This window comes from Eulemur rufifrons, chromosome 2, assembly GCF_041146395.1.
Source record: "Eulemur rufifrons isolate Redbay chromosome 2, OSU_ERuf_1, whole genome shotgun sequence".
Taxonomy (NCBI): domain Eukaryota; kingdom Metazoa; phylum Chordata; class Mammalia; order Primates; family Lemuridae; genus Eulemur; species Eulemur rufifrons.
The window spans coordinates 77,598,465-77,622,653 of NC_090984.1; the positions used below are offsets into that span (position 1 = coordinate 77,598,465).

The window sequence follows — 24,189 nt, forward strand, 5'->3', positions numbered from 1 at the left end:
ACTCTGTTACTTAGGCTGGAGTGCAGTGACACAATCATAGCTCACTGCAGCCTCAAACTCCTGGGCTCAAGTGATCTTACTGCCTCAGCCTCCTGAGTAGCTAGGACTACAGGTTTGTATCACCACAACCAGCTAATTTTCAAAACACTTTTTGTAAATACAGCATCTCTTTATGTTGCTCAGGCTGGTCTTGAACTCGTGGCCTCAAGTGGTCCTCCTGCCTCAGCCTTCCAAAGTGCTATGATTATAGACATGAGCCACCGTGCCCAGCCTGTTTCATTTTTTGATTTTTCTCTACCTAGTTAATAAACCTTGCAGAGAGAGGATCTTTTTTTTTTATCTTTGCTAATATTCTTTTTTTAATCTTTGCTAATATTCTTTTTTTTATCTTTGCTAATATTCTTTTTTTTTTTTTTTATTTCATCTTATTGTTATGGGGGATACAGAATTGCAGGTTACATACATTGCCCATGTACCGAGAGAGAGGATCTTATCTTATACTTACCATATATCTCTACAAGGAATGTAATATAGTACTGGACATACATCAAGCCTTGAAAATTTTCGTTCCCATCAAATCCGCCTGCCATGTTCCTTTTTTTCCTTCATATTTTTTATGATTTTCCTGGTTATATCTGATTATTCCAATGGCATTCAGACTCAGAAGGCCTCTTTTTTTTTTTTTTTTCTGGAGACAGAGTCTCGCTCTTTTGCCCTAGCTAGAGTGCCATGGCGTCACCCTAGCTCACAACAACCTCAAACTCCTGGGCTTAAGCAATCCTCTGCCTCAGCCTCCCAAGTCTCTGGGACTACAGGCATGTGCCACCATGCCCAGCTAATTTTTTCTATATATTTTTAGTTGTCCAGATAATTTCTTTTTATTTTTTAGTAGCGACGGGGTCTCACTCTTGCTCAGACTAGTTCAGAAAGCCTCTTGATTTAACATTTCAAATTTATCCTTTGTTAGGAAAAAATTAGGTTCATACTGCATTTTGAAATAATGAAATTATTTTAAAATCTGTATTTTGTATTTACATGACAATTTAAAAGATGTCCCCCGACACAGAAACACATACATACCCAAAATGTAAAACTAGTAAGACAAACTCAAAAAATACTTTGCAAAGATCTGATTTTCTTAGTTTACAAAGAGCTTTTACAAACTAATAAGGGAAAAAATTAGTAATGCAGTAGAAAATATGGACAAAGATATGAAAAGGTATTTATGAAACAAAGAAATACAAACTTTACCTCCCTCAGTTAAATTAAAATCAAAATGAGCTACTACTTCTTTTGTTAATTAGTGAGCAAATATTAAGTTTCACCATAGTTAGTGCTGACAAGGGGAGATGGAGGAATGGGCTACTGTCTCATGTACTGTTAGTGTGTTAATCAGTTAGGAATGTATTTCGTCTAGAAGTAGTAAAAGACCTGTCTGTTAATAGTTTAAACACATAGGAATTTATTTTCTCACACAATAGGAAGCTGGCATTTTGTTAGCAAATTGATAATGTCAGTGGTGGCATTTCTTAATTTTCTTGGCCAATCCCTTATTAACTGCTTCATGGACATGAGTTGTTTCAGATATGTTCAAATTCAAGGTAAGAATAAATTGGTAGAAGGAAAAGCCACGCTAGTTGAGATTGTTCGTTTTTATCAAGAAAGTAAAAGACACTCCCAGAGCTCTGCTGCAGATGTCCTTTTCAGTCTCATGGTCCCTTACATGGGATTAGGCATATTGTTGCTATGAACAAAATCAGTATTTTATTAGTAAGGAAATTACTAATTTATTAATGAGAAAGGGGTATTGGATAGGCAACTAAAAGTGTCTGTTAGATGACTAATGCAACTTTTCTAGACATAAATTGTCAGCATCTTCCCAAATTTAATATACACTTATTCTTTGATCCAAAAGTTCCATTGTTCAGAGTTTACCCATGAATAGATTTCTGTGTCCCTGAATTAGAGAACTTCATAGAAGTACAACTTTCTGTGCCCTAGCCTAGATTTTAGAATCATTGGAGTTGGGACCAAAGAATCTATATTTGTTTTAATTTAAACACTTTACCCTAGTTGACCTTTGTTTGTAGCTAGATTTGAGAGTTTCTGTATGAACTATAGTGAAATCCAGATTTTTAAAGTACAGTAGTCATAAAATTGCAAAAAAAAACCGTTTAGCCAGCTAACCCATAGCTGGCTTTTCTTTTTTCTTTCTTTTTCTTTTTTTTTTTTTTTTTTGTGAGACAGAGTCTGTCTTTGTTGCCCGGGCTAGAGTGAGTGCCCTAGCGTCAGCCTAGCTCACAGCAACCTCAAACTCCTGGGCTTAAACAATCCTACTGCCTCAGCCTCCCGAGTAGCTGGGACTACAGGCATGCGCCACCATGCTCGGCTAATTTTTTCTATATATATTTTTAGCTGTCCATATAATTTCTTTCTATTTTTAGTAGAGATGGGGTCTCGCTCTTGCTCAGGCTGGTCTCGAACTCCTGAGCTCAAATGATCCGCCCACCTCGGCCTCCCAGAGTGCTAGGATTACAGGCGTGAGCCACTGCTCCAGCCTAAATTTTCTTTTTCTTTTTTTTTTCTTTCTTTTTTTTTTTTTTTTTGTAGAGACATAGTCTTACTATATTGACCAGGTTGTTCTTGAACTCCTGGCTTCAAGTGATCCTCCCTCCCACCCTTGTCTTCCAAAGTGCTGGGATTATAGCTGTGTACCGGGCCTTAAATGTTTTTAATAACATTTATTCACTTTAAAAATCACTCTTTATTTTTTTAAGACTGTAATTTATATCTTCTATGATAACATTGAAAGCTAGTTGCCAGGATTTAAAATTTATTGTAAATATATAGATATATTTTGGAAATAACTTTGTTTTCTAAAACTTTCTCCTGAGCTAAGTGATGTACTAACTTCCTTCTGAAATGCTTATATCCTCTGAAATGCTTACATACATGACCAGAATTTGTTTTGTCAGTTTTGTACTTAGCCTTCAGGACAGATATAAAAGATATTGCTGTTTTCCAGTGATTGATAGCAAGATAGCATTCAGGCATTTAATTTTAGATTTATAGCTAGCCAAGAAACACTGAATTTTAAATATGGTTGCTTCATTAGGGAGCAGGTGTGATATTTGTTTTATGAATGAAGAAACTAAAGCCATGGTTATTTTATTAACATTTGGAAGATGTTTCTCTTTTTTTGTGTGTTTCCACAGATCATTAACTGAAGACAGAATAAATAGCTATGCAGAATTCTCACATGGATGAGTACAGAAATTCTAGCAATGGCAGCACAGGCAGCAATTCAGAGGTAGTGGTAGAACATCCTGCTGATTTCAGTACTGAGATTATGAATGTTACAGAAATGGAACAGTCACCTGATGACTCTCCCAATATCAATGCACCTACAGAAGAAAGTGAAATGGCAAATGCTGTGGACCTTCCAGTGACACTGACAGAAACAGAAGCAAATTTCCCTCCAGAATATGAAAAATTTTGGAAAACTGTAGAAAATAATCCTCAGGATTTTACAGGCTGGGTATATTTACTTCAGTATGTAGAACAGGAGGTTAGTAACTATTTAAATGGTATTAGAAGGGATAGATTAATCAAATAATTAAGTAATAGCAGTTTATAACAAAGCAATAGGCCTCATTGTTTTATAATTAAAATGGGCTCTTAAAATTTTCAGATTAAGTTGAATAACATTAGATACATTTTTAGCTTTGAAAATAACTTTTAGCTTTTGTATACTGTGGAGAGTCAGTGTAAGTAGAGTCAAAGCCTAGTATTTTATAATAATTGGGGTGTGTGTGTGTTAAATTACTGAAATAAAAGGTTTACAAAATTAGTTTCTTCTGTTTTAATTGCATTTATAGGAAAATGGGCTGCTGTGTGTGTGATTTTTAAGCCTCTAGTTTATTTTTGAGATAATAGATTTGAAAGGATAATACATGTTTTTGACAAAATCTTCCAAGATGTTGAAATACCTTGTTTTATTTTCATCAGAATCACTTGATGGCTGCCAGGAAGGCTTTTGACAAATTTTTCATACACTATCCATATTGCTATGGTTATTGGAAAAAGTATGCAGACCTTGAAAAGCGGCATGACAACATTAAACAATCAGATGAGGTGCGTACATCACTGAATAAAGTTATCTCCATTAGGTACTGTAAGCCAATTAATAACAAAACAAAGACTTTTCTTTTTTGGCTGGCAGTACCTACCATTTATGGTCAAACAATTTTTATAGGGTATTTTATTTGCATTTGTCACTCTTGTGGCATTTGTAGCTAATATTTTCTCTCTTTGTTGGCAGGTGCGTTAAACCTCTACAGTTTGTCAAGCTTTGCAGTGCAAGCCTCTGTATTACACTGCAGCTTAACAAGTAGGGCAGGGCTTTTCTCTCACTTACATTTATTTCTCATTTTCCAAACAATATAGTTGGTTTGCTAGTCACATTTGCTACGTCTTATTGCATTTTTGGTCAGACGCTGTCATTGATGCTCTAATGGGTCTGTGCCCTATGGTCTGTAACCCAAAGCCTGCCCACACAACCCGGTCAGAATGCAGGGACTGCTGCGCTTTGAAGATCAAGACTCTGCACGTGGGGATCAGAACATTGCCATGTTCTATCCAACCTCCACCCAAATGGTAATGGTAGATTATTTAAACAAAATTCCAGTAATTAGTATTTCTAAGGTTCACCGGATAACACAGTGTTGCCTCTCTGTTAAGAAATAATGAAATATTTGAAGTACAGTTCATTGTTTTCTTCTTAGGTTTATCGGCGGGGTCTTCAGGCAATACCTCTTAGTGTTGATCTTTGGATACATTACATAAACTTCTTAAAAGAAACATTGGACCCTAGTGATCCTGAGACAAACAGTACAATAAGAGGGTATGTGAAACATTGATGCTCAAATGTATTTGGAGATGTAAATTAGTATTCTTATGTTGATTATAGAACTCTACTAAGCTGGAAGTTTAACTTTTGTTTCTTTTTCACTATTTTAAAAAAAGGATACATGTAATAAGATTATGTTTGATTATTTTAAAAATGCAGATAATAAAGCCTTTCTCTATTCCACACTCCCATTCCTTATGTCCCCAGTTCCACTCTCCTCATTGTTAATGGCTTGATGTGTGTTCTTTCAGATATATGTAGATATACATACTTCTGTGTGTATTTGACATTGTTCTTTGACTTTTTTTTATTTAAGAGAATGTTTTGCAACCTCACCCTACCATATTTTTTTAACCTTGCAAAAGTATTTTATGGTGTCAAATTACTACATTTTATTTTTGACCAAGTCTGTATTTATGGGAAATAATAAGTGCTACAGTGAACATCTCTGTACAAGTCAATATTTTTAGAATGTGCTAGAAATGGAGCTTCTGTCAAAGGGCATACACAGCTAAGGTTTATCAAGTGTTCCTTCAAAAATGGTATATATTTTAAACTCCCAAAGTGTATGAAAGTAGTCAAATTCCGACAGCTTTTCCATGTGTATATTTTTAACCTCTGATGGTAGCTCTTTAGTTTTTTAATTTGTGTGTATCTTGATTCCTCATACTGGTTTACTTTCTTCTTTTTTTTTTTTTTTTGAGATAGAGTCTTGCTCTATTGCCCAGGCTACAGTGCCATGGCATGAGCCTAGCTCACAGCAACCTAAAACTCCTGAATTCAAGTGATCCTCCTGCCTCAGCCTCCAAAGTAGCTGGGACTACAGGTGCACACCACTGCGCCTGGCTAATTTTTTCTATTTTTAGTAGAGATGGGGTCTCACTCTTGCTCAGGCTGGTCTTGAACTCCTGAGCTCAAGCAATCCTCCTGCCTCAGCCTCCCAAATTGCCAGGATTACAGGCATGAGTCACTATACCCAGCCTACTTTCTTCTTATATGCTTTTTATAAGCCATTTTTAATTGCCTGTTCATATTACTTGCTCATTTTTCTCTTAGATTGTCTTTTTCTTACTGATTATAGGAATTGGTTAATGTGTTTTTGTTTTTCAAAAAAAAGGTATGTGCATTTAGTTTAAAGAGTCAGCTAATGTTAAACTACTTATAACAAAAAGTAGTCTTTCCACCTTCCTTCAAATATTTTAGCTGTGTCTTTTGGTATTTTCCACCGTGTGTATAATAGCAGCTCTATACTGCTTTCTCTCTTTATTGTACACATTATGTGTCTGTTATATAAGGTAAGAATTTTAGCTCACTTATACCAGTATACCTACAGGACAGGTTTCAATAAGTGTGTTTCAGTGTTCTTTTTTTTTAAATCATTCTAAAGCTTTAAATATTTTTCATCATATTGTCCCTTTATTTTATAACCTTTTGTTTCTCCTGGAGTTAATTACTAATCTCCCTGCCTCCCTTTTTTCCCATTTGTCTAATTTTCTTTGAACATTTAAGCTTTTTTTGCGCACTCCAGTGGCTTTGTAAAAAGCTTTAAATATGGCTTTCTACGTAGTCAGACCTGTCAGATAATTCATAAGTCCTATTTTTTCCCCTCCTTTGAGCTGTCCCTCCTGTAACCGTTTCTACTGTTATCTGGACTAGTTGCTGTCTTCTAGTTCTGCTGTGAAACAGTTGTTTTAGGATTTCCTTATCGTGATTCTAAGAGATGTATTTACCTCATTCTTGGCTTTCATGCCTTGTTTATTGGAGTTTATTAGAGCCTACTCTTTATTGATGTTCATCTTTTAGAGGAATGTGTCCTATAACTTCCTGGTAAAGGATGCTTAGAATGAAAAAATAATTTTAAGGTCTCATAGGGTATAGACTTTTGGGTTTGAAAATAATTTTTCCTTGGGGCTTTGAAGGCACTCTTTATTCTTTTATAGCTTCTGATGTTGCTGTTGAGAAGTCTGATAACCATTCTTCTAGATTCTCTTTCTATGACTTGTTTTTCCTTCATGGAAGCTTTTAGGATGTTCTATCTTTGATATAAATGCAGTTTTATAATAATGTGCTTTGTCTCTCAATTCATTGTGCTTATTGAGTGTGTCTTTTCAATCTGGGATGCTCATGTCCTTTTGTTCTTAGAAATGTTATTATTATGAATTTTCTTATTTTGATAATTCCCTTCCCTTGGTTTTGTCTGTTGTTTTTAATAGTAGGATATTGAACTTCTTGTTTTAATCATTGAGTTTTCTTTAGCTGGGTATGGTGGTGTGAACTTGTAGTCCTAGCTACTTGGGAGACTGAGGCAGGAGGATTGCTTGAGCCTAGGAGTTTGAGGCTGCAGTGAGCTATGATCATGCCACTGCACTCCAGCCTGGGTGACAGAGTAAGACCCTGTTTCTGGCAAAAAAAAAAAAAAAATTATTTAATTTTTCTTATCTTCTCCATTCCTATTTTTCATGTCTTGGACTTTGTCCAGCTTTTTGAGGTATTTTCTTGACCCTTGTATTGGATTTTTAACATCTGCCATCAGATTAATATTCAAGAATCTTTGTCATTCTCTGAATGTTCCTTTTCTTATAGCCTCCTATTCTTATTTCATGGCTGCATATCTTTTTATTATTTCTTTGAGGATATTAAGGATAGTTGAAGTTTTCCTCTTTTCCCAGCACTATTTGATCTGAAGTTTTTTTGTTATTTGTTTTGATTTCTGAAATATCTGATCTTTGGATTTCTGTTCTTGTTAAAGATTAGATATTAACAAGGTATTAATACAAAGAAGTGCTCTGTGTTTTGTATGGAGCATTGTTAGCCGTCCTGGAGGGCTTCACAGTAGGGTGATCATGTGGCCATTCAGGTTTTCTGGGGGGACTCCCATTGTTGGTAACCTTATATCTTATTCCCGAGCCAAGCAGTTTCTTCAGAGAAAGGTTATCTGATCTGCCTGGGGAACAGAAACCTAGTTTCTGAAACTGCATAGCTGGGAAGAAAAGGGGATTGAAGATCTCTTACTATTCATTAAACAGACCCTCATCTAAACATTGTCTTTTTTTTTTTGTTTTGAGACAGAGTCTTGCTCTGTTACCTGGGCTACAGTGCCGTGGCTCACAGCAACCTCAAACTCCTGAGCTCAAGCAATCCTCCCACCTCAGCCTCCCAGAGTGTTAGAATTACAGGTGTGAGCCACACTACCTGGCCTAGCATTCTGCCTTTCTCTTATTACCCCATTTATCATCTTTCTCTCTGTTTATCCACACTTTTCTCAGTGTCTACTATGTCAATTTTCTGAATCATTTGAGAGTTCTGCAGGAAGTAACATCTATTTTATTCTCTTGAAAACCTTACACTTAAACATGCCCATGTCACCCAGGCTGGAATGCAGTGGTGCAATCATAGCTCATTGCAACTTCAAACTCCTGGGCTCAAGTAATCCTCCCACCTCAGCCTTTCAAGTAGTTGGGGCTACAGGTGTGTGAAACCACACCTGGTAATTTTTAAACATTTTCTTTGTAGAGATAGGGTCTCGCTATGTTGCCTAGGCTGGTCTTGAACTTCTGGGCTCAAGTGATCCTTCTGCCTTGGCCTCTGAAAATGCTGGGATTACAGGCGTGAGCCACCACACCATTCCCACACTTTTAATCTTTTATCTCTACATACTAAACATATTTCTTCCAGTGTTGATATATCTTTATTTTGTTTAGGGTGTCTGTTATCATATGGTGTTTTTTTTTTTTTAAATCTTTATGTGGTTTAATTTTCAATCTTATATTTGTTTCTAAGTTTTGTGCTTATCTGGCACAAACGTATAGATACATGAATGTGTAAAGAATATGTAAATCTTGTGTTTTGTTCTAATTTTTTAATAGTTGTTTTGGTCATTTATCTGGCATTTAATTTGTATCTGTTGTGAGATAGACTTTAACCTTTTATATTTTTTCCGTTTTGAATAATTCAGCTTTTCTGTATCGGCTTAAAATACCTCCTATGTTATATTCTTAACTACTCACATATACATTGATCTCCTTTTTGTTTTCTTGGGCATTGTTCTGTTGGTCCATTTTTCTATACCAGGCCAGTGCCGTATTTGTAATTACTATAGCTTCCTAGTTTCTTATGATATTTTTCAGGAAAATGCCTGCTGTATTGTCCTTTTTTGAAAACATTTTATATTTTTGTATGGTAGATGAATATTAGAATTTGATTTTCTCGTTCCACCCAGAAGTTATTAGAGTTTTTTTGGAATTGTAATAAAATTATAGGTTAGTTGAGCTAGTATAGTTTTATACTATTTGAAAATACCTCTTGATTTTAAGATATTTATTTTGAAAATTTGTATATGTGTAAGTTTTATCCTATTGGGGTATTAAATCCAATAATGAAAATTGCTGGCCAGGCATGGTGGCTCACGCCTGTAATCCTAGCATGCTGGGAGGCCGAGGCAGGAGGATCACTTGAGGTCAGGAGTTCAAGACCAACCTGAACAAGAGCGAGACCTCATCTCTACTAAAAATAGAAAGAAATTAGTGGACAACTAAAAAAATAGAAAAAATTAGCCGGGCATGGTGGTGCACACTTGTAGTCCCAGCTACTTGGCAGGCTGAGGCAGGTGGATTTCTTGAGCCCAAGAGTTTGAGGTTGCTGTGAGCTAGGCTGATGCCATGGTACTCTAGCCTGGGCAACAGAGCGAGACTGTTCTGCTGTTCTGTTTCAAAAAAAAAAAAAAATATTGCTTACAGAAATCTCTTGAAATGAGCTAGGTATTTTAAAATAAGTGTTTTGTTATTATAGATTTTTAGAATTGATAGGGGCTTTTGCGGGTTTTAAAATATATTTTTACTTCTCATCACCTTATAAGGCAGCTGGATTCCCTGATGGAGAGTTATTTTTGCTAGAAACTATTCCTTAATTTGAGGTAAAATTTGCCCCCCTAAATTCTTACTTGTTTTAGTTTTCTCTTCTGTACTGAATGAATGCATGCAACAGACATTTCAAGTGTAACAGATATTTAAATGTTTACTGTGTCACTCTTACCTGTTTATAGTGCGTATATTTTGCACTGTAATTTTACATTTGGTGAAATAACGTGAAAAGTACATTTATGTATTCCTTTTATTTTCTCACTTTTTTTTAAAGCACTTACTTTCTGTTATTTCTTCTACCTTTTAATTCCCTACTTGCATAGGAAGCAGTTGAATATAATTTTTTGAATTTAGCATTGTCTTTTAAATTTAGAAATAATATATTAAAAGTGATTTAATCTTAGAAAGATAACTTAAGAGTAATTTAATTTTTCAGAACTTTTGAGCATGCTGTTCTAGCTGCAGGAACAGATTTTCGATCTGACAGATTGTGGGAAATGTATATAAACTGGGAAAATGAACAGGGAAACCTGAGAGAAGTTACAGCTATATATGATCGTATTCTTGGTATTCCAACACAGCTGTACAGTCATCATTTTCAGAGGTAGGTTGAAAAATCTGGTCTTTGAAATATCTTTGATTACTCAGATAACTCATTTTAGTATTAAGTATTATATTAATAAATCTTTGAAATATGTAAGATTTTATTAGATGGAAACAGGAATAAATTTTCTTGCTAGATAATCACAATTTATATACTTAGTTTTGACATTTTTTCATATACCTTATGAAATGTTTAGGAATTTTACTGTTTTTAGGTAGAAGGTTCTCCTTATCCATTTTACAGATGAGGAAACACAGGAATCCTGTCTTGTCTAAGGTATTTCAGAATAGTGAAGGAATGAGAAAATATAATCTAAGTTAAATTATTTATTCATGACACTAAATTAACACAGTGCCTGGCACATAGTAAATGCCTGTTTTTTAAAACTTAATGATTTATTAGACATATATTCTTGTGATTCATATAACACCTTATATCCAAACAGAAAAGGATATGTTTTGTGCATTTAAGTCCTATCTATTTCCAAACAGTTAAGTATCATTCCATTTTAACTTTCCACCATGATTGGGTATCCTTTCACTTTAATGATACCTGTTAAAAAACTAATTCTGTATGCTCTGATTTCCATGTTCTGTTTTCTGCTGCATGCAAAGTATCTCACCAGTTAAGACCCAGAAATCCCTTCTTCTCCCCTCCCCTCCCCTCCCCTCCCCTCTCCAGTAATTAATATCTGTAAAATTAATAATGAAATAATGGTAGCTACCAAAAGTAGAGAAACTAAAGAAAGAGAAGAAAGTCCACATAAATTTGGTTGATTTTCAGTGAATTACAAATTCTGTCTCCGTCCATCAAGTTGTATTCAGTTCATCTGCTTGTTGAATCCAATATAACTTTTTAGTGATAGAATGAAGTTTTGTAGTGATACACTTTGATTACATTATCTTTTGTGTGTCTACAAAAAATTTTTTCTTAATTATTAGCATTGGGTTTACAAAAGTATCTTAGTTATAGCATTCTGATTTAGACTGGTAATAATGTAACTTCAGTCAAATACAAAAATAGTCTATAATTTTACTTCTCTTACCACACACATTTTATAGTGATATCACATTTTACATGTTTCTGTATTGTGTATCTATTAACAAATTATTGAAGCCATAATTATTTTAATACTTTTGACTTTTATCTTTTACACTTTATAGTTAAAAGTAATTTATGTCTCACCAGTACAATATTAGAGTATTCTCAATTTGACTGTTTACCAGTGAGTTTTATACTTTCACGTTTCTATGATGTTACTTAGCATCCTTGTTTTAAAACTAGAACTCCCTTTAGCAACTTTTTTTTATGACAGGTCGCTTGTCTTGAGAGCTCCCTCAGTTTTTGCCTGAGACTAACTCTATATCACTGTTATTCTGCAGGATAGTGTCACTGGGTATAGTATTTTTGATTGGCAGTTTTTCTTTCTTTTTTTTTTTTTTTAATTTCAGCCCTTTAAATATATCATCCCACTCCTGCCTCATATACAAGGTTTCTCTCTTTTTTATTTTTTTTTAATTTTTTTGAGACAGAGTCTCACTCTGTTGCCCGGGCTAGAGTGCCGTGGCATCAGTCTAGCTCACAGAAACCTCAGATTCCTGGGCTCAAGTGATCCTCCTGCCTCAGCCTCCTGAGTAGCTGGGACTACAGGCATGCACCACCATGCCCGGCTAATTTTTCTGTATATATTTTTAGCTGTCCATATAATTTCTTTCTATTTTTAGTAGAGACAGGGTCTCGCTCTTGCTCAGGCTGGTCTCAAACTCCTGAGCTCAAACAGTCTGCCTGCCTCGGCCTCCCAGAATGATAGGATTACAGGCGTGAGCCATTGTACCCGGCCTCAAGGTTTCTCTTGAGAAGTCTGTTGATAGCACTATTGGAGTTCCCTTATATGTGAGGAATCTCTCTTTTTTTTTGCCGTGGGGATGGGGTCTCACTGTGTTGCCCAGGCTGATCTCGAACTCCTGGCCTCAAGTGAACCTCCTGCCTCTGCCTCCCAAAGTGCTGGGATTACAGGCATGAGCCAGCCTGCCTGGCTGATAAATCTCTTCTTTCTTGCTACTTTCAAGAGTCTCTTTTTGTCTTTGACTTCTGATGATTTGATTATAATGTGTCTCAACATATTTTGCTTTCGGTTTATTTTGGTTAGGAACTTTTGATCTTCATGAATTTGGATGTGTATACCCCTTCCAAGATTTGGAAGTTTTGGCCAGTATTTCTTCAAGCTTCTTTCCTCTTTCTCTCTCTCTTCTTTTTCTAGGAATCACAAAATTTTCATATATTTGCATACTTGATAATGTCACATAAGACTGTCGTGTTTCCTTCACCCTTTTTTAATATATTATGTTTCTTTTTGTCACTCTATTTTTATTTATTTATTTATGAGACAGAGTCTCACTCTGTTGCCCAGACTAGAGTGAGTGCCGTGGCGTCAGCCTAGCTCACAGCAACCTCAAACTCCTGAGCTCAAGGGATCCTCCTGTCTCAGCCTCCCGAGTAGCTGGGACTACAGGCATGCACCACCATGGCCGGCTAATTTTTTCTATATATATTTTTAGCTGTCCATATAATTTCTTTCTATTTTTTAGTAGAGATGGGGTCTCGCTCTTGCTCAGGCTGGTCTCGAACTCCTGAGCTCAAAGGATCCGCCCACCTCGGCCTCCCAGAGTGCTAGGATTACAGGCGTGAGCCACTGCGCCCGGCCTCTTTTTGTCACTCTAATCGACTAATTTCAAATTATGTTCTTTTGAGTTCATTAATTGTTTTTTTTTTTTTGCATCATTGACTCTGCACAATGGATAAAGTATCTTCAATAAATACTGTTGGGAAAACTGGATATCCACGTGCAAAGAATAAAATTACATCCATGCTTTATACCATAAACAAAAATTAGCCTGAAATGAATTAATGACTTAAATGTACAATTTGAAACTAAAACTTCTTCAAGAAAACTTAGGAAAAAAGCTGCTTGACATTGCTCTTCACATTGCAATGACCTTTTGGATATAACATCAATAGCAAAGGCAACAAAAGCAAAAATAAATAAGTGGGACAACATCAAACCTATTATAAAAAGCTTTTGCACAGCAAAGGAGACAGTTAACAAAATGAAAAGGCTACTTTTGGATTTGAAGAATTTGTTTTTGAGATATATATCTGATGAGTGGTTAATATCCAAAATGTGTAAGGAACTCACATAACTTAAAAGCAAAAGAAAACCAAAAAACAAAACAAAAAAATAACACAATTAAAGAACTAGGAAAGGATCTAAATAGATATTTTTCGCAAAGACGATGTACAAATAGTCAGCATGTATGTGAAAAAGTGCTCAACATTACTAATCACCAGGGAAAGCTAAATCAAAACCCCAGTGAGCTATCACATCACCTGTTAGAATGAAAAAGACAAGAGATAGCAAGTGTTGGTGAGGATGTGGGAACATTGTATACTCTCTGTGGGAATTAAAATTGGTACAGCCATTATGGAAAACAGTATGGAGATTTCTCCAAAAAGTAAAAATAGAACTACCATATATTCCAGCAATCTCACTATTTAGGTATAGATCCAGAGGAAATGAAATCATTTTCTCAAGGAGATATCTGCACTACAACGAATATTGCAGCATTATTCACAATAAGTAAGATAGAGAAACAACTTAAATGTCCATCAAAGGATGAATAGGTTTAAAAAAGGTGTGTGTGTGTGTGTGTGTGTGTGTGTATGAAAGATTGAAAGCAAAAAACAGGCCAGGTACGGTGGCTCATGCCTGTAATCTTAGCACTTTGGGAAACTGAGACAGAATGTTGCTTGAGGCCAGGAGTTCAAGACCAGCCTGAGCAGCATAGAGAGACCACAGCTTTACAAAAAAGAGAGAAATTAGCCAGGTGTGGTGGCACACACTTGTAGTCCCAGCTACTGTCGAGGCTAAGGCAGGAGAATTGCTTGAGCCTAGGAGTTGCAGTGAGTGAGCTATGATGACACCACTGCACTCTAACCTGGTCAACAGAGTCAGACCCTGTCTGAAAAAAACAAACAAAAAAGAAATGCTGAGAGTATTAATTTTAGATGAAGATGACAGAGTTTAAGATATTTTGTGTATGATCTTTGATATATTCAAATTGAGATGGTATAAATATTTTAGCTTCTCTTCCAGGTGTTTTTGATTAAAATATGTCTGTATACAAATTAGCATGTGTGAATAAAATAGATTTTCTTAAAAAATCTCTCTATAGTTTAGTTTAAGAATCTATAGTTAAGAATTATGTTAAGTATTAATCTATATTTCTTAGTGTGTAATGTTGGTGATTGGATATGCCAGTCTGGAATTTAGAAAGGTTTGGACTTGTGTTGTAGCTTGAGAGTCAAGCTGTATTAATGAGATTGGCTTAGAAAGTATGTAAAAATAGATGAGAACAAAGTAGAGACTGGAATTCTTGGAAATACTAGCATTTAGGGAAGGTAAGAAGGAGGAGGTATCAGAGGAAATAGAGTAGCAGTGAAAGGCTCAGGAAAACACTGCATAACAAGTGTCCATCTAATTTTGCAACCAGGTGCGGTGGTTTACACCTATAATCCCAGTACTTCGGGAGGCTGAGGCAGGAGGATTGCTTGAGGCCTGGGGTTTCAGACCAACCTGGGCAACATAGTGAGACCTTGTCTCTACAAAAAAATTATAAAAATTAGCCAGGTGTGGTGGCATGCACCAATAGCCCCAGCTACTTGGGAAGTTAAGGCAGGAGGATTGTTTGAGACCAGGAGCTGAAGGCTGCAGTGAAGTATTATGCTATTGCACTCCAGCCTGGGCAACAGTGATACCTTGTCTCTAAAACAAACAAAAATTGATATATAAGAAATAATTGGTGACCTTAAATAGGGGAATTTCATTGCCCTATTGAGCACACACATGTGAATTGAGGAGTAATTGGGAGGTGAGAAGGAGCTGCTAACATTTGGTTATAAGTGATCATTTGCAATTTAAATATGGATTACCATATTTATTTATTTTTTCAGTTTAAACATTTCAATTGGCTTTATTTGCAATTCTAGAATCAGGTAACACTTCATTCCATAAAATAGGATAAGTATTTCCCATATTTAATTTTATTGTAACTTTTCAAGATAAATCTGCTTGTCCCATTTTACAGATGAGGAAACTTAAGATTTAGAGAAGGAAAAAATTGCCCTTAAGTCAGATAACTCATAACAGAACTGGGGTTTGAATTTATGCCTATCCATGCTTCTCCATTTACTGCAAAGGTAGAAAGGAAATGAAGATATCTGTAGACTGGTTGTTCGAGTGTAGGTTTTCACTATAGAAAGGAAGGAGAAATAGTGTGATATTTTGTTTTTGTTTTTTTTATTTATTTAAATTTAAATCTAATTTAATTAATGAATTTATTTTTTTATAGATAGAATCTCACTCTTTCGTCCAGGCTGGAGTGCAGTGGACTGATCATAACTCACTGCAGCCTCAAACTACTGGGCTCAAGTCATCCTGCGGCCTCAGCCTCCCTAGTAGCTTGCACTACAGATGCATGCCACCATGCCTAGCTAATCTTTTAAAAAGGTTTTTGTTGAGACGAGGTCTCACTGTTATGCCCAGACTAGTCTGTAACTCCTGACCTCAGGCAGTTCTCCAGCCTTGACCTCCCAAAGTGCTGGGATTATAGGTGTGAACCATGGCACCTGGCCAGGTTTCTTTCTTTCTTTTTGGGGGGGAGGGGTGGAGAAGGGGAAGGAAAAAGATCTTTCTTTAAATCAATTTCTTTGAAAGAGTAATATATAGTAGGAATCTAAAATTATGATGTAAATATAGAGCATGTATTTTTATTGTCTTTTTGTAGATTTAAAGAACATGTACAGAATAACTTACCTAGAGATCTTTTAACTGGTGAACAATTTATTCAACTACGAAGGGAATTAGCTTCTGTAAATGGGCATAGTGGTGATGATGGTCCTCCTGGTGATGATCTACCATCGGGAATTGAAGACATAACTGATCCAGCAAAGGTAACCAGACTTATTTAAAAATTCTTCAGTGCATGAGAAACTAGACCTTATGCCTTTTGACTACATGTGTGGCACAGTGATGAGTTATACAGCTGGCCATTTAACTATTGACTTGTAGCTTGTACAAAGTTAATTTCTGATTAAGACAAGTGGGGATTCTTTAGCAGATAGGGTTTAAATAATAGGTTTATGGTAAAGAATCTTTTATTTTAGTGTTGTTAATTGGACTTTGCACTTAACTTTAGCTAACATTAAAAACCCACTACTTTATAAGACTATAAAGCATCTGTGGATAATACTTAAATGTAAGCAATAATATTGAAAAATTTCAGTATATAGCTTGTGAGATTTAATTTTTTTCTTTTTCTCCCCAAGCTAATTACAGAAATAGAAAACATGAGACATAGAATCATTGAGATTCATCAAGAAATGTTTAATTATAATGAGCATGAAGTTAGTAAAAGGTGGACATTTGAAGAAGGTGTAAGTGGCTTTGTTTTGTAATAGTCTTTAACATATAAAGTAAGAGTAATGTATTTTTCTTTCAGTTTTGATAGGAATGTGTCTAGTGTAACTTTATTTTTGCATATTTAAGTAATTTAAGATGTTCATCCTATTTATTGCTACCATTATGAATTTTATCGTTTTCCATTATCAATTTTAGAATTTTACTGAATTCAGACTTAACTTGAATTGCAAGATATCTGCTTAATCTGAGTAATTTTATTATAATTGTTCAATTTGTTTAATCAACTTCATTGGGTTATACTTTACATACAATAAAATACATGCATTTTAGGTATATAATAAAATGAGTTTTTTCCCCACAGTTTTGTTTTTTTGACAGCTTTACTGAGATATTGTTCACATGCCATACAATTCACCCATTTAAAGTGTACAATTCTGTAGTTGTTAGTATATTCACAGATATATACTACCATCACTACAGTCAATTTTAGAACATTCTCACCACCTCAAAAAGAAACCCCTTACCTTTTTAGCAATCACCACCCCAACTTCCTCAACTGTGATTTCCACCCTCAGCTCTAAAGTACCACTAATGTACCTTTTTGCCTCTATAGATTTCCCTGTAATGGCCTTTTATAGAAAAAGTTTGCCAAACTCTGCTTTACATCATCCCTCAACACTCAATTCCTGTATTTTTATCCTGAAATAACTGAAAATCTCAAAAATATTAACTGAATTTCCTCATTCTTACCCTGCTGTTCCTCAAAAGCTGCCCAAAGCATATGCACCATGGGTGAATGGAATCATATAGTATGGAAATCATTTGACAAATGTATATACATTGTAATCATCACAACAATTAAGATACAAAACTATTCTATCACCCCAAAAGGTCCCTTTGGCCTGTTTCTGTTCAGCACCTCCCACCCCACTCCTAGCCGTAGGCAACCACCACTGATTCTTCCCTCACTGTGGGGTAATGGTTCAATTTTAGAATACTCAACAAAGAATAAGATACTCTGTACATAAAAAGTATGTGATTCTATTAAAATGGCTGTGAATAAATGAAAAATATATTCTATTTCTTTTCATTTGTAAAGCCTAAGGAAGTTGAGGGATTTTAATTTTAAAAGTTTTTAAGGCCAGGTTTGGTAGCTCAGGCTTGCAATCCTAACACTCTGGGAGGGTGAGGCAGGAGGATTACTTGAGCTCAAGAGTTTGAGACTAGTCTGAGCAAGAGCAAGACCCCATCTCTACTAAAAATAGAAAAATTAGCCAGGCATTGTGGCACACACCTATAGTCCCAGCTACGATGAAGCCATTGCACTCTACCCAGTGCAACGGAGCATGACTTTGATTCAAAAAAAAAACGAAAAAAAATTTAGAAATATGGTGATTAGATTTTTTTGATTCATCATTAATCTTATATTTAAAGTAATTTGTATTATTACTGTATTACTGCATATATTGATATAGGTATTGGTTTATTTTCATTGCCATGTTACAATTTTATTACAGATTAAAAGACCTTATTTTCATGTGAAACCATTGGAAAAGGCACAACTAAAAAACTGGAAAGAATACTTAGAATTTGAAATTGAAAATGGGACTCACGAACGAGTTGTGGTTCTCTTTGAAAGATGTGTCATATCATGTGCCCTCTATGAGGAGTTCTGGATTAAGGTAAGAAAATTATATGGTCTTAAACTTGAATATATTATAAACATTGATCTAGTGACTAACCTTTTTTGTACTTCTGTTGAATGTTGTTCATATAACTATATCTGTTGCATTAGGAGATGGTCTGCTTGCAACCAGATTTGACTGCTGCATATGCCAACCTCGTTGCCTCTCTTCGTCCTTCCTTACAGAAACTAGTCTAGTGGTTCAATAAAGGTGCTGAATGGGTTTAAAAATAGAATTTTATCGTTCTGTCACATATTTAATGGCTTGTTCAACGGTAAATTATTCAGTATTTCCTTTTTTCTGTATGTAGTATGCCAAGTACATGGAAAACCATAGCATTGAAGGAGTGAGGCATGTCTTCAGCAGAGCTTGTACTATTCATCTCCCAAAGAAACCCATGGTGCATATGCTTTGGGCAGCTTTTGAGGAACAGCAGGGTAAGAATGAGGAAATTCAGTTGATATTTTTGAGATTTTCAGTTATTTCAGGATATAAATATAGGAATTGAGTGTTGAGGGATGATGATGTAAAGCAGAGTTTGGCAAACAAAAGGGCCAGATAGTAAATAAATATTTTAGGTTTTGCAGGCCACATGGTCTCTTTTCTAACAACTCAACTCTGCAGTTATAGCCCCAAAGCAGCCATAGACAATTAAAAAAAAAAAAAAAATACATAAATGAGCACAGCTATTTCTCATTATTTTTACAAAAACAGGCAGAGGGCTGGATTTAGCCCATGGGTGGTTGTTTGCCAATATCTGGCATAAAGTATATTTCAGAAATTTAAACAAAAGTATAAATATTTAATTACCATTTCCAGGTAATATTAATGAAGCCAGGAATATCTTGAGAACATTTGAAGAATGTGTTCTAGGATTGGCAATGGTTCGTTTGCGAAGAGTAAGTTTAGAACGACGACATGGAAATATGGAAGAAGCTGAACATTTGCTTCAGGATGCCATTAAGAATGCCAAATCAAATAATGAGTCTTCATTCTATGCTGTCAAACTAGCCCGACATCTTTTCAAGATACAAAAAAATCTTCCAAAATCAAGAAAGGTGCTTTTGGAAGCAATTGAAAGAGACAAAGTATGTATTTGTATTTTTTAGGATAATTTCTGTAAAACATTAGTGATCAATTTTCTTTAACTTTGGCAACTGTGATGAAAGATTTGGTCTGTATGTAATATATTTTATTACTAAATGAGGACAACAGTCCCTCTAAACTGATGTTGCCATTTAAAAAAAAGTTTTCAAATTATTTTGAATTAAAAGTTTGAGAAAATTAAGATTATTGAGTTAAAAAGTGAAGACGTTATGATACTTTCTATTTTCTCTTTAGAAATTTTACAGCAAATTTACTGATTTTTAAGTAGAACAGAGGGCCTGGAAGAACATTTCATAAACAAAAGCATAGTAGTTGCCTATATTGTAGCAAATGTAGCAGTGAGATGATTTTCCTTTTCCAAAGTATTTCTTTTTATATCAATTGATAAAAGGCAGTACATTGGAAATTCCTCATTTTTTAGGTTTTTAGCTATTGCTAGGTCTGGTTAAGAGACAGTCTGGTAGGCTGGGCACAGTAGTTTGTGCCTGTAAATCTATCACTTTAGGAGGCTGAAGCAGGAGGATCACTTGAGGCCAGGACTTTTGAGACCATCCTGGGCAACATAGCGAGACCCCATCACTACAAAAAATTTAAAAAATTAGCCAGGTGTGGTAGTGTGCATCTGTAGTTGTAGCTACTCAGGAGGCTGAGACAGGAGGATCACTTTATCCCAGGAGTTTGATTGTACTTCAGCCAGGGTGACAGAGTGAGACGCAGTTTGGGGAGATACTAGGATGATGTCACTACCTATCAAGGTGCTAATTTTTTTTTACTCTTTTAGATGTATGCTGAAAACATTTAGTATGAGTTGTATTTTAATGCAATATAATTTTCAGTATTGAGACATAAAAATTTTGGCATTTTAAATATCTGTGCTCTAATCAAAATATTTTAGAAATATTAATTGAAACTGCTTTTTACACAGGAGAACACAAAGTTATACCTCAATTTACTTGAAATGGAATATAGTGGTGACCTCAAACAAAATGAAGAAAATATTCTAAATTGTTTTGACAAAGCTGTACATGGTTCACTACCTATTAAAATGAGAATTACATTTTCTCAGAGAAAAGTGGAATTTCTTGAAGATTTTGGTTCAGATGTTAATAAGTAAGATCTTAATTACATTATCTATTTGAATTATCAATGAGCATTGATATTTTTGTATGGGAATTTGATGGTTAGTACAGATTAATACATTGTTAAATTTTAAAATGTTTCCTGCTTAGGCTATTTTTTCCTTAGATATATGTGGGGAATATAATACAATTTTGTAAATGTGTATGTGCTTAACAGGAGGACATATGGTTTGTTTTCCCTTCAAAACTTTTTCCCAGTTTTAGAAAGATAATTTAAACAATGAGTGAATGAAAGAAGGCAGGAAGCAGCAATTTGTGAAAAGGGCAATGAGACAAGGATTGAACCCTGAAACACATAAACATTTAGTATATAGGTGAATAAAGGTGGATGGGGTTAATCTGGAATAGGAATGCCATTTTATCTGAGATTGGAGAAGAGGATGGAAATGGTCCCACACATCATGCCTAATGGCCTCATCTTCTTGCACTATAAAAGCCTGAAAGTTGAAGGTAGTAGAAGGTTTGCTTGAAGGGATTTGGGAAGAGTACAAGTTTAATATTTAAATTTGCTAAACAAAAAGAGTAAAAATAATTGGCTAGAACATCGCTAAAGTCCCAACCTTATCTGATTCTAGTAAGGAAGTATTTCAGTGCCTGTTAGGCATGTGCCTTCTCTGATTATTCTCATTTAGAGTGATTTCCATTGAAACCAGTACAGATAAACAGAATTACTTGTTTCCTTGTGTATATTTTTGATGACTGTGTAAAATTTCAGTTAAACTTATATTAACAGCTAATATTTATTGAGTACTTGGCATCATGCTAAGTGTTACAAAACACTTTGTTATAAAACACTATATATTTAATATCTAACGTAAAATTCATAGCAGTGTAATGAGGGGTACAGGTATTGTTCTCTGAATAGATGAAGAGAGTATTAAAGAGAGAGTAGGCAATTTCTCCAAGGTCATTTAATTAGCTATTAGTACATTGTGGACCTAGGATCAGAACCTACTTCAAAGTTTCTACTCTTTACTTCATGTGCTGTATATGTAGTGTTTTCTGTTTGTTTTGCACTGGAGAAGGTATACAAAAGAAACAAGATATGTAATTCTAGGTTTTAGTCTAGTTGAATAGTATGATTATCAGAGGAAATAACTAAGTGTATGTGTGAGGGAGCATATAACTGTTTAGAAGACTATGATCTCTGTGGATCAGAACGGATTTGCCATGCTTCACAGAGGAGGTGGTTACTTTTAGTTACTACTGGATTCTGATAAGCTTGGGGGGAGGACACAATGAGGGGAAACAAGTTACAAGTTCATATAAAAGTAACATATGCTTGATTGGAGGATTTTTTTAAGTAGTGTAAGTCTAATTTTGATTGTGCTGTGCCTTGAAAACTAGACTGAGTTGAAAAGCACATGTAAGCAGTTGACAGTAGCAAATTATGGGAATTTTGACCATTTATGAAATGAAAGGAGGTATTTTAATTTGGCAGTAATAGGCACAGAAATTGGAGGTTCAACACGATTTCATTTAGTCTCTTGCAAGGATACATAATGGAGGGTCTGAGTATCCAGACTAAGATTGTTGTTGAAATTTTAAAAGGGAATGATATGAAAAATAAATGAGCCACTTAGAAGTTTACTTAGGCAGTTTTCCCTAAGTGGAAACAACTTGAAATCTTAAATAAAAAGGTTTGATTTTTGTATATTCCAGAGGATTTTTTTTCTTCTTTCATAGGCTTCTGAATGCTTATGATGAACATCAAACACTCTTAAAAGAACAGGATTCTTTAAAAAGGAAAGCAGAAAATGGGTATGTAGCCTCTAGCTGAATCAAAAAAGGATGCTTAAAAGAAATTTCATTGTGGAAATGCCTTTAAAGACAAATATTTTTAAATGTTACCTTTATGTTGTAATTTAGATGCTTTATGATTTGAAAAAATCTTGGGTGGTTGAAACCTTGAGTAAAACAAATATACACAGATGATATTCATCTGTCAATGTTCTCATCTGTGGGAGTTTTGAAAGTTTCCCTTTTGGCCTTTTATCTAGATCAGAAGAACCAGAAGAAAAGAAAGTACACACAGAAGATACAACTTCATCATCTACACAGATGATTGATGGTGATTTACAGGCAAATCAAGCTGTATATAATTATAGTGCCTGGTATCAAGTGAGTCCACATAATTATTTCTTTGCTCATAGATGTTATTAGAAGCATAAATCAGGACTTTTTTTTTTTTTTTTTTTTTTTTAGAAAAACATCTCTTTGCTTTTGTTCCAGATTGTATAATACTTCATCTTTGGTGGTTAAGTCAGAACTATAGCAGTGAACACATGCTTATTTTTTTAAACATACTTGTTTTAATTGTATTTTTTATATATGGAACTCCGCCATAGTTTTAGTATGCTAACATGTTTACTTGTTTCCTTTCAGTACAATTATCAGAATCCTTGGAATTATGGACAATATTACCCTCCCCCTCCAACCTGATGGGAAAATGTACATTTCAAATGGAGTGTGTGAAAAAGTGTATGAAATTATTTTTTAAATGAGGGATGTAAACATAGCATAAGCTTGTTGTATTTGATAACTTGTCTTCCCTGTTTCTGTGTAACATGATTTGTTTAGTAATAGGGGAAAATGTCAATTATTAGCTTACCACAGATACTATTTCCTACCATTTGTAAAATTTGCTTTTTATTGGAGAACTATTTTTTTGATTTTTGCATTACATGGTCTAGAATTCTTCTGCAAGGCATTTGCAAGAGTTTTGTAGCCTTAAGGGTAGGAAAAAAACCTGACTGCAAATCATGTCAGTGTAGTACAAGATTTTAAAAACACATAAGGGCTGGTTATTAAGGATTTACTTCCTATGTTAAAAAAAAAAAAAAAGATTTTTAACCTTTGCTGACAAGGTTTTTGTCTGCGTGTTTCAGTTATACTTGTGAATTGTGATCTAACTGCAGAAAAGATACACTATTAAAATACTATGCCTTGGAATAGAGATTATAAGTGAGAAATGGAATGTTTGCATCCCTTTAAAAAATGAAAATCATATCAAAAATGTTGTTTCAGACTTTGTATTTAGAATATTCATGTAAAACTTGTGAACAAGCTTTCATTTTGATCAAACTGATCATCTTCATTTTTGTAATAAAACTGAAGACTTACCCAGTAATCGTTTATGAATTTATTTGGGGGGGGGGTTCAACTAATATTAACTTTATATTCAACTTTATTAGTGGTTCATTGGTTTTGAGATGCACTTTTCCTAAATTTAGCCATTCTCTTCCTGCCAGTATTTCTTAGACCTTTTAGCTTTTTGCTTCCTCTTAAGCTCTATGCTTTTGCCTTCTCACTATACAGGAATATTTAAAGATTTTATGAGTGTCCCTGGCAAATCTGTATAGACAGTTTTACTGTGAGTTACTCCCTGGTGTGATGAGGTCTTAGTCC

The 24,189-nt window shown here is 34.8% G+C and overlaps 1 protein-coding gene and 1 non-coding gene across 4 annotated transcripts in view; both read left to right on the top strand.

Moving 5' to 3' along the window:
* The window catches only part of PRPF39 (pre-mRNA processing factor 39), a 32,037-nt gene extending 8,280 nt beyond the window's left edge, over window positions 1–23,757 (top strand). Inside the window, exons 1-14 of one of the 3 annotated variants that reach the window (XM_069464591.1) lie at window positions 3,271–3,310; window positions 3,411–3,568; window positions 4,009–4,134; window positions 4,785–4,903; window positions 10,205–10,372; window positions 16,216–16,381; window positions 16,757–16,864; window positions 18,368–18,532; window positions 18,846–18,972; window positions 19,355–19,623; window positions 20,568–20,752; window positions 22,468–22,542; window positions 22,782–22,902; window positions 23,167–23,757. In XM_069464591.1, coding sequence (XP_069320692.1) covers window positions 3,422–3,568; window positions 4,009–4,134; window positions 4,785–4,903; window positions 10,205–10,372; window positions 16,216–16,381; window positions 16,757–16,864; window positions 18,368–18,532; window positions 18,846–18,972; window positions 19,355–19,623; window positions 20,568–20,752; window positions 22,468–22,542; window positions 22,782–22,902; window positions 23,167–23,223 — 1,833 coding nt within the window. In that variant the 5' untranslated portion in view covers window positions 3,271–3,310; window positions 3,411–3,421 and the 3' untranslated portion in view covers window positions 23,224–23,757. Of the gene's footprint in view, window positions 1–3,215; window positions 3,569–4,008; window positions 4,135–4,493; window positions 4,657–4,784; window positions 4,904–10,204; window positions 10,373–16,215; window positions 16,382–16,756; window positions 16,865–18,367; window positions 18,533–18,845; window positions 18,973–19,354; window positions 19,624–20,567; window positions 20,753–22,467; window positions 22,543–22,781; window positions 22,903–23,166 lie in introns of those variants that run through there. The other 2 variants (XM_069464590.1, XM_069464592.1) reach the window with 2 other exon arrangements.
* Window positions 19,687–19,772, top strand: LOC138381219 (small nucleolar RNA SNORD127). The gene has a single exon (XR_011233129.1). It is a non-coding gene; the product is annotated as a small nucleolar RNA SNORD127 (small nucleolar RNA).
* Window positions 23,758–24,189: the final 432 nt, after the last annotated feature.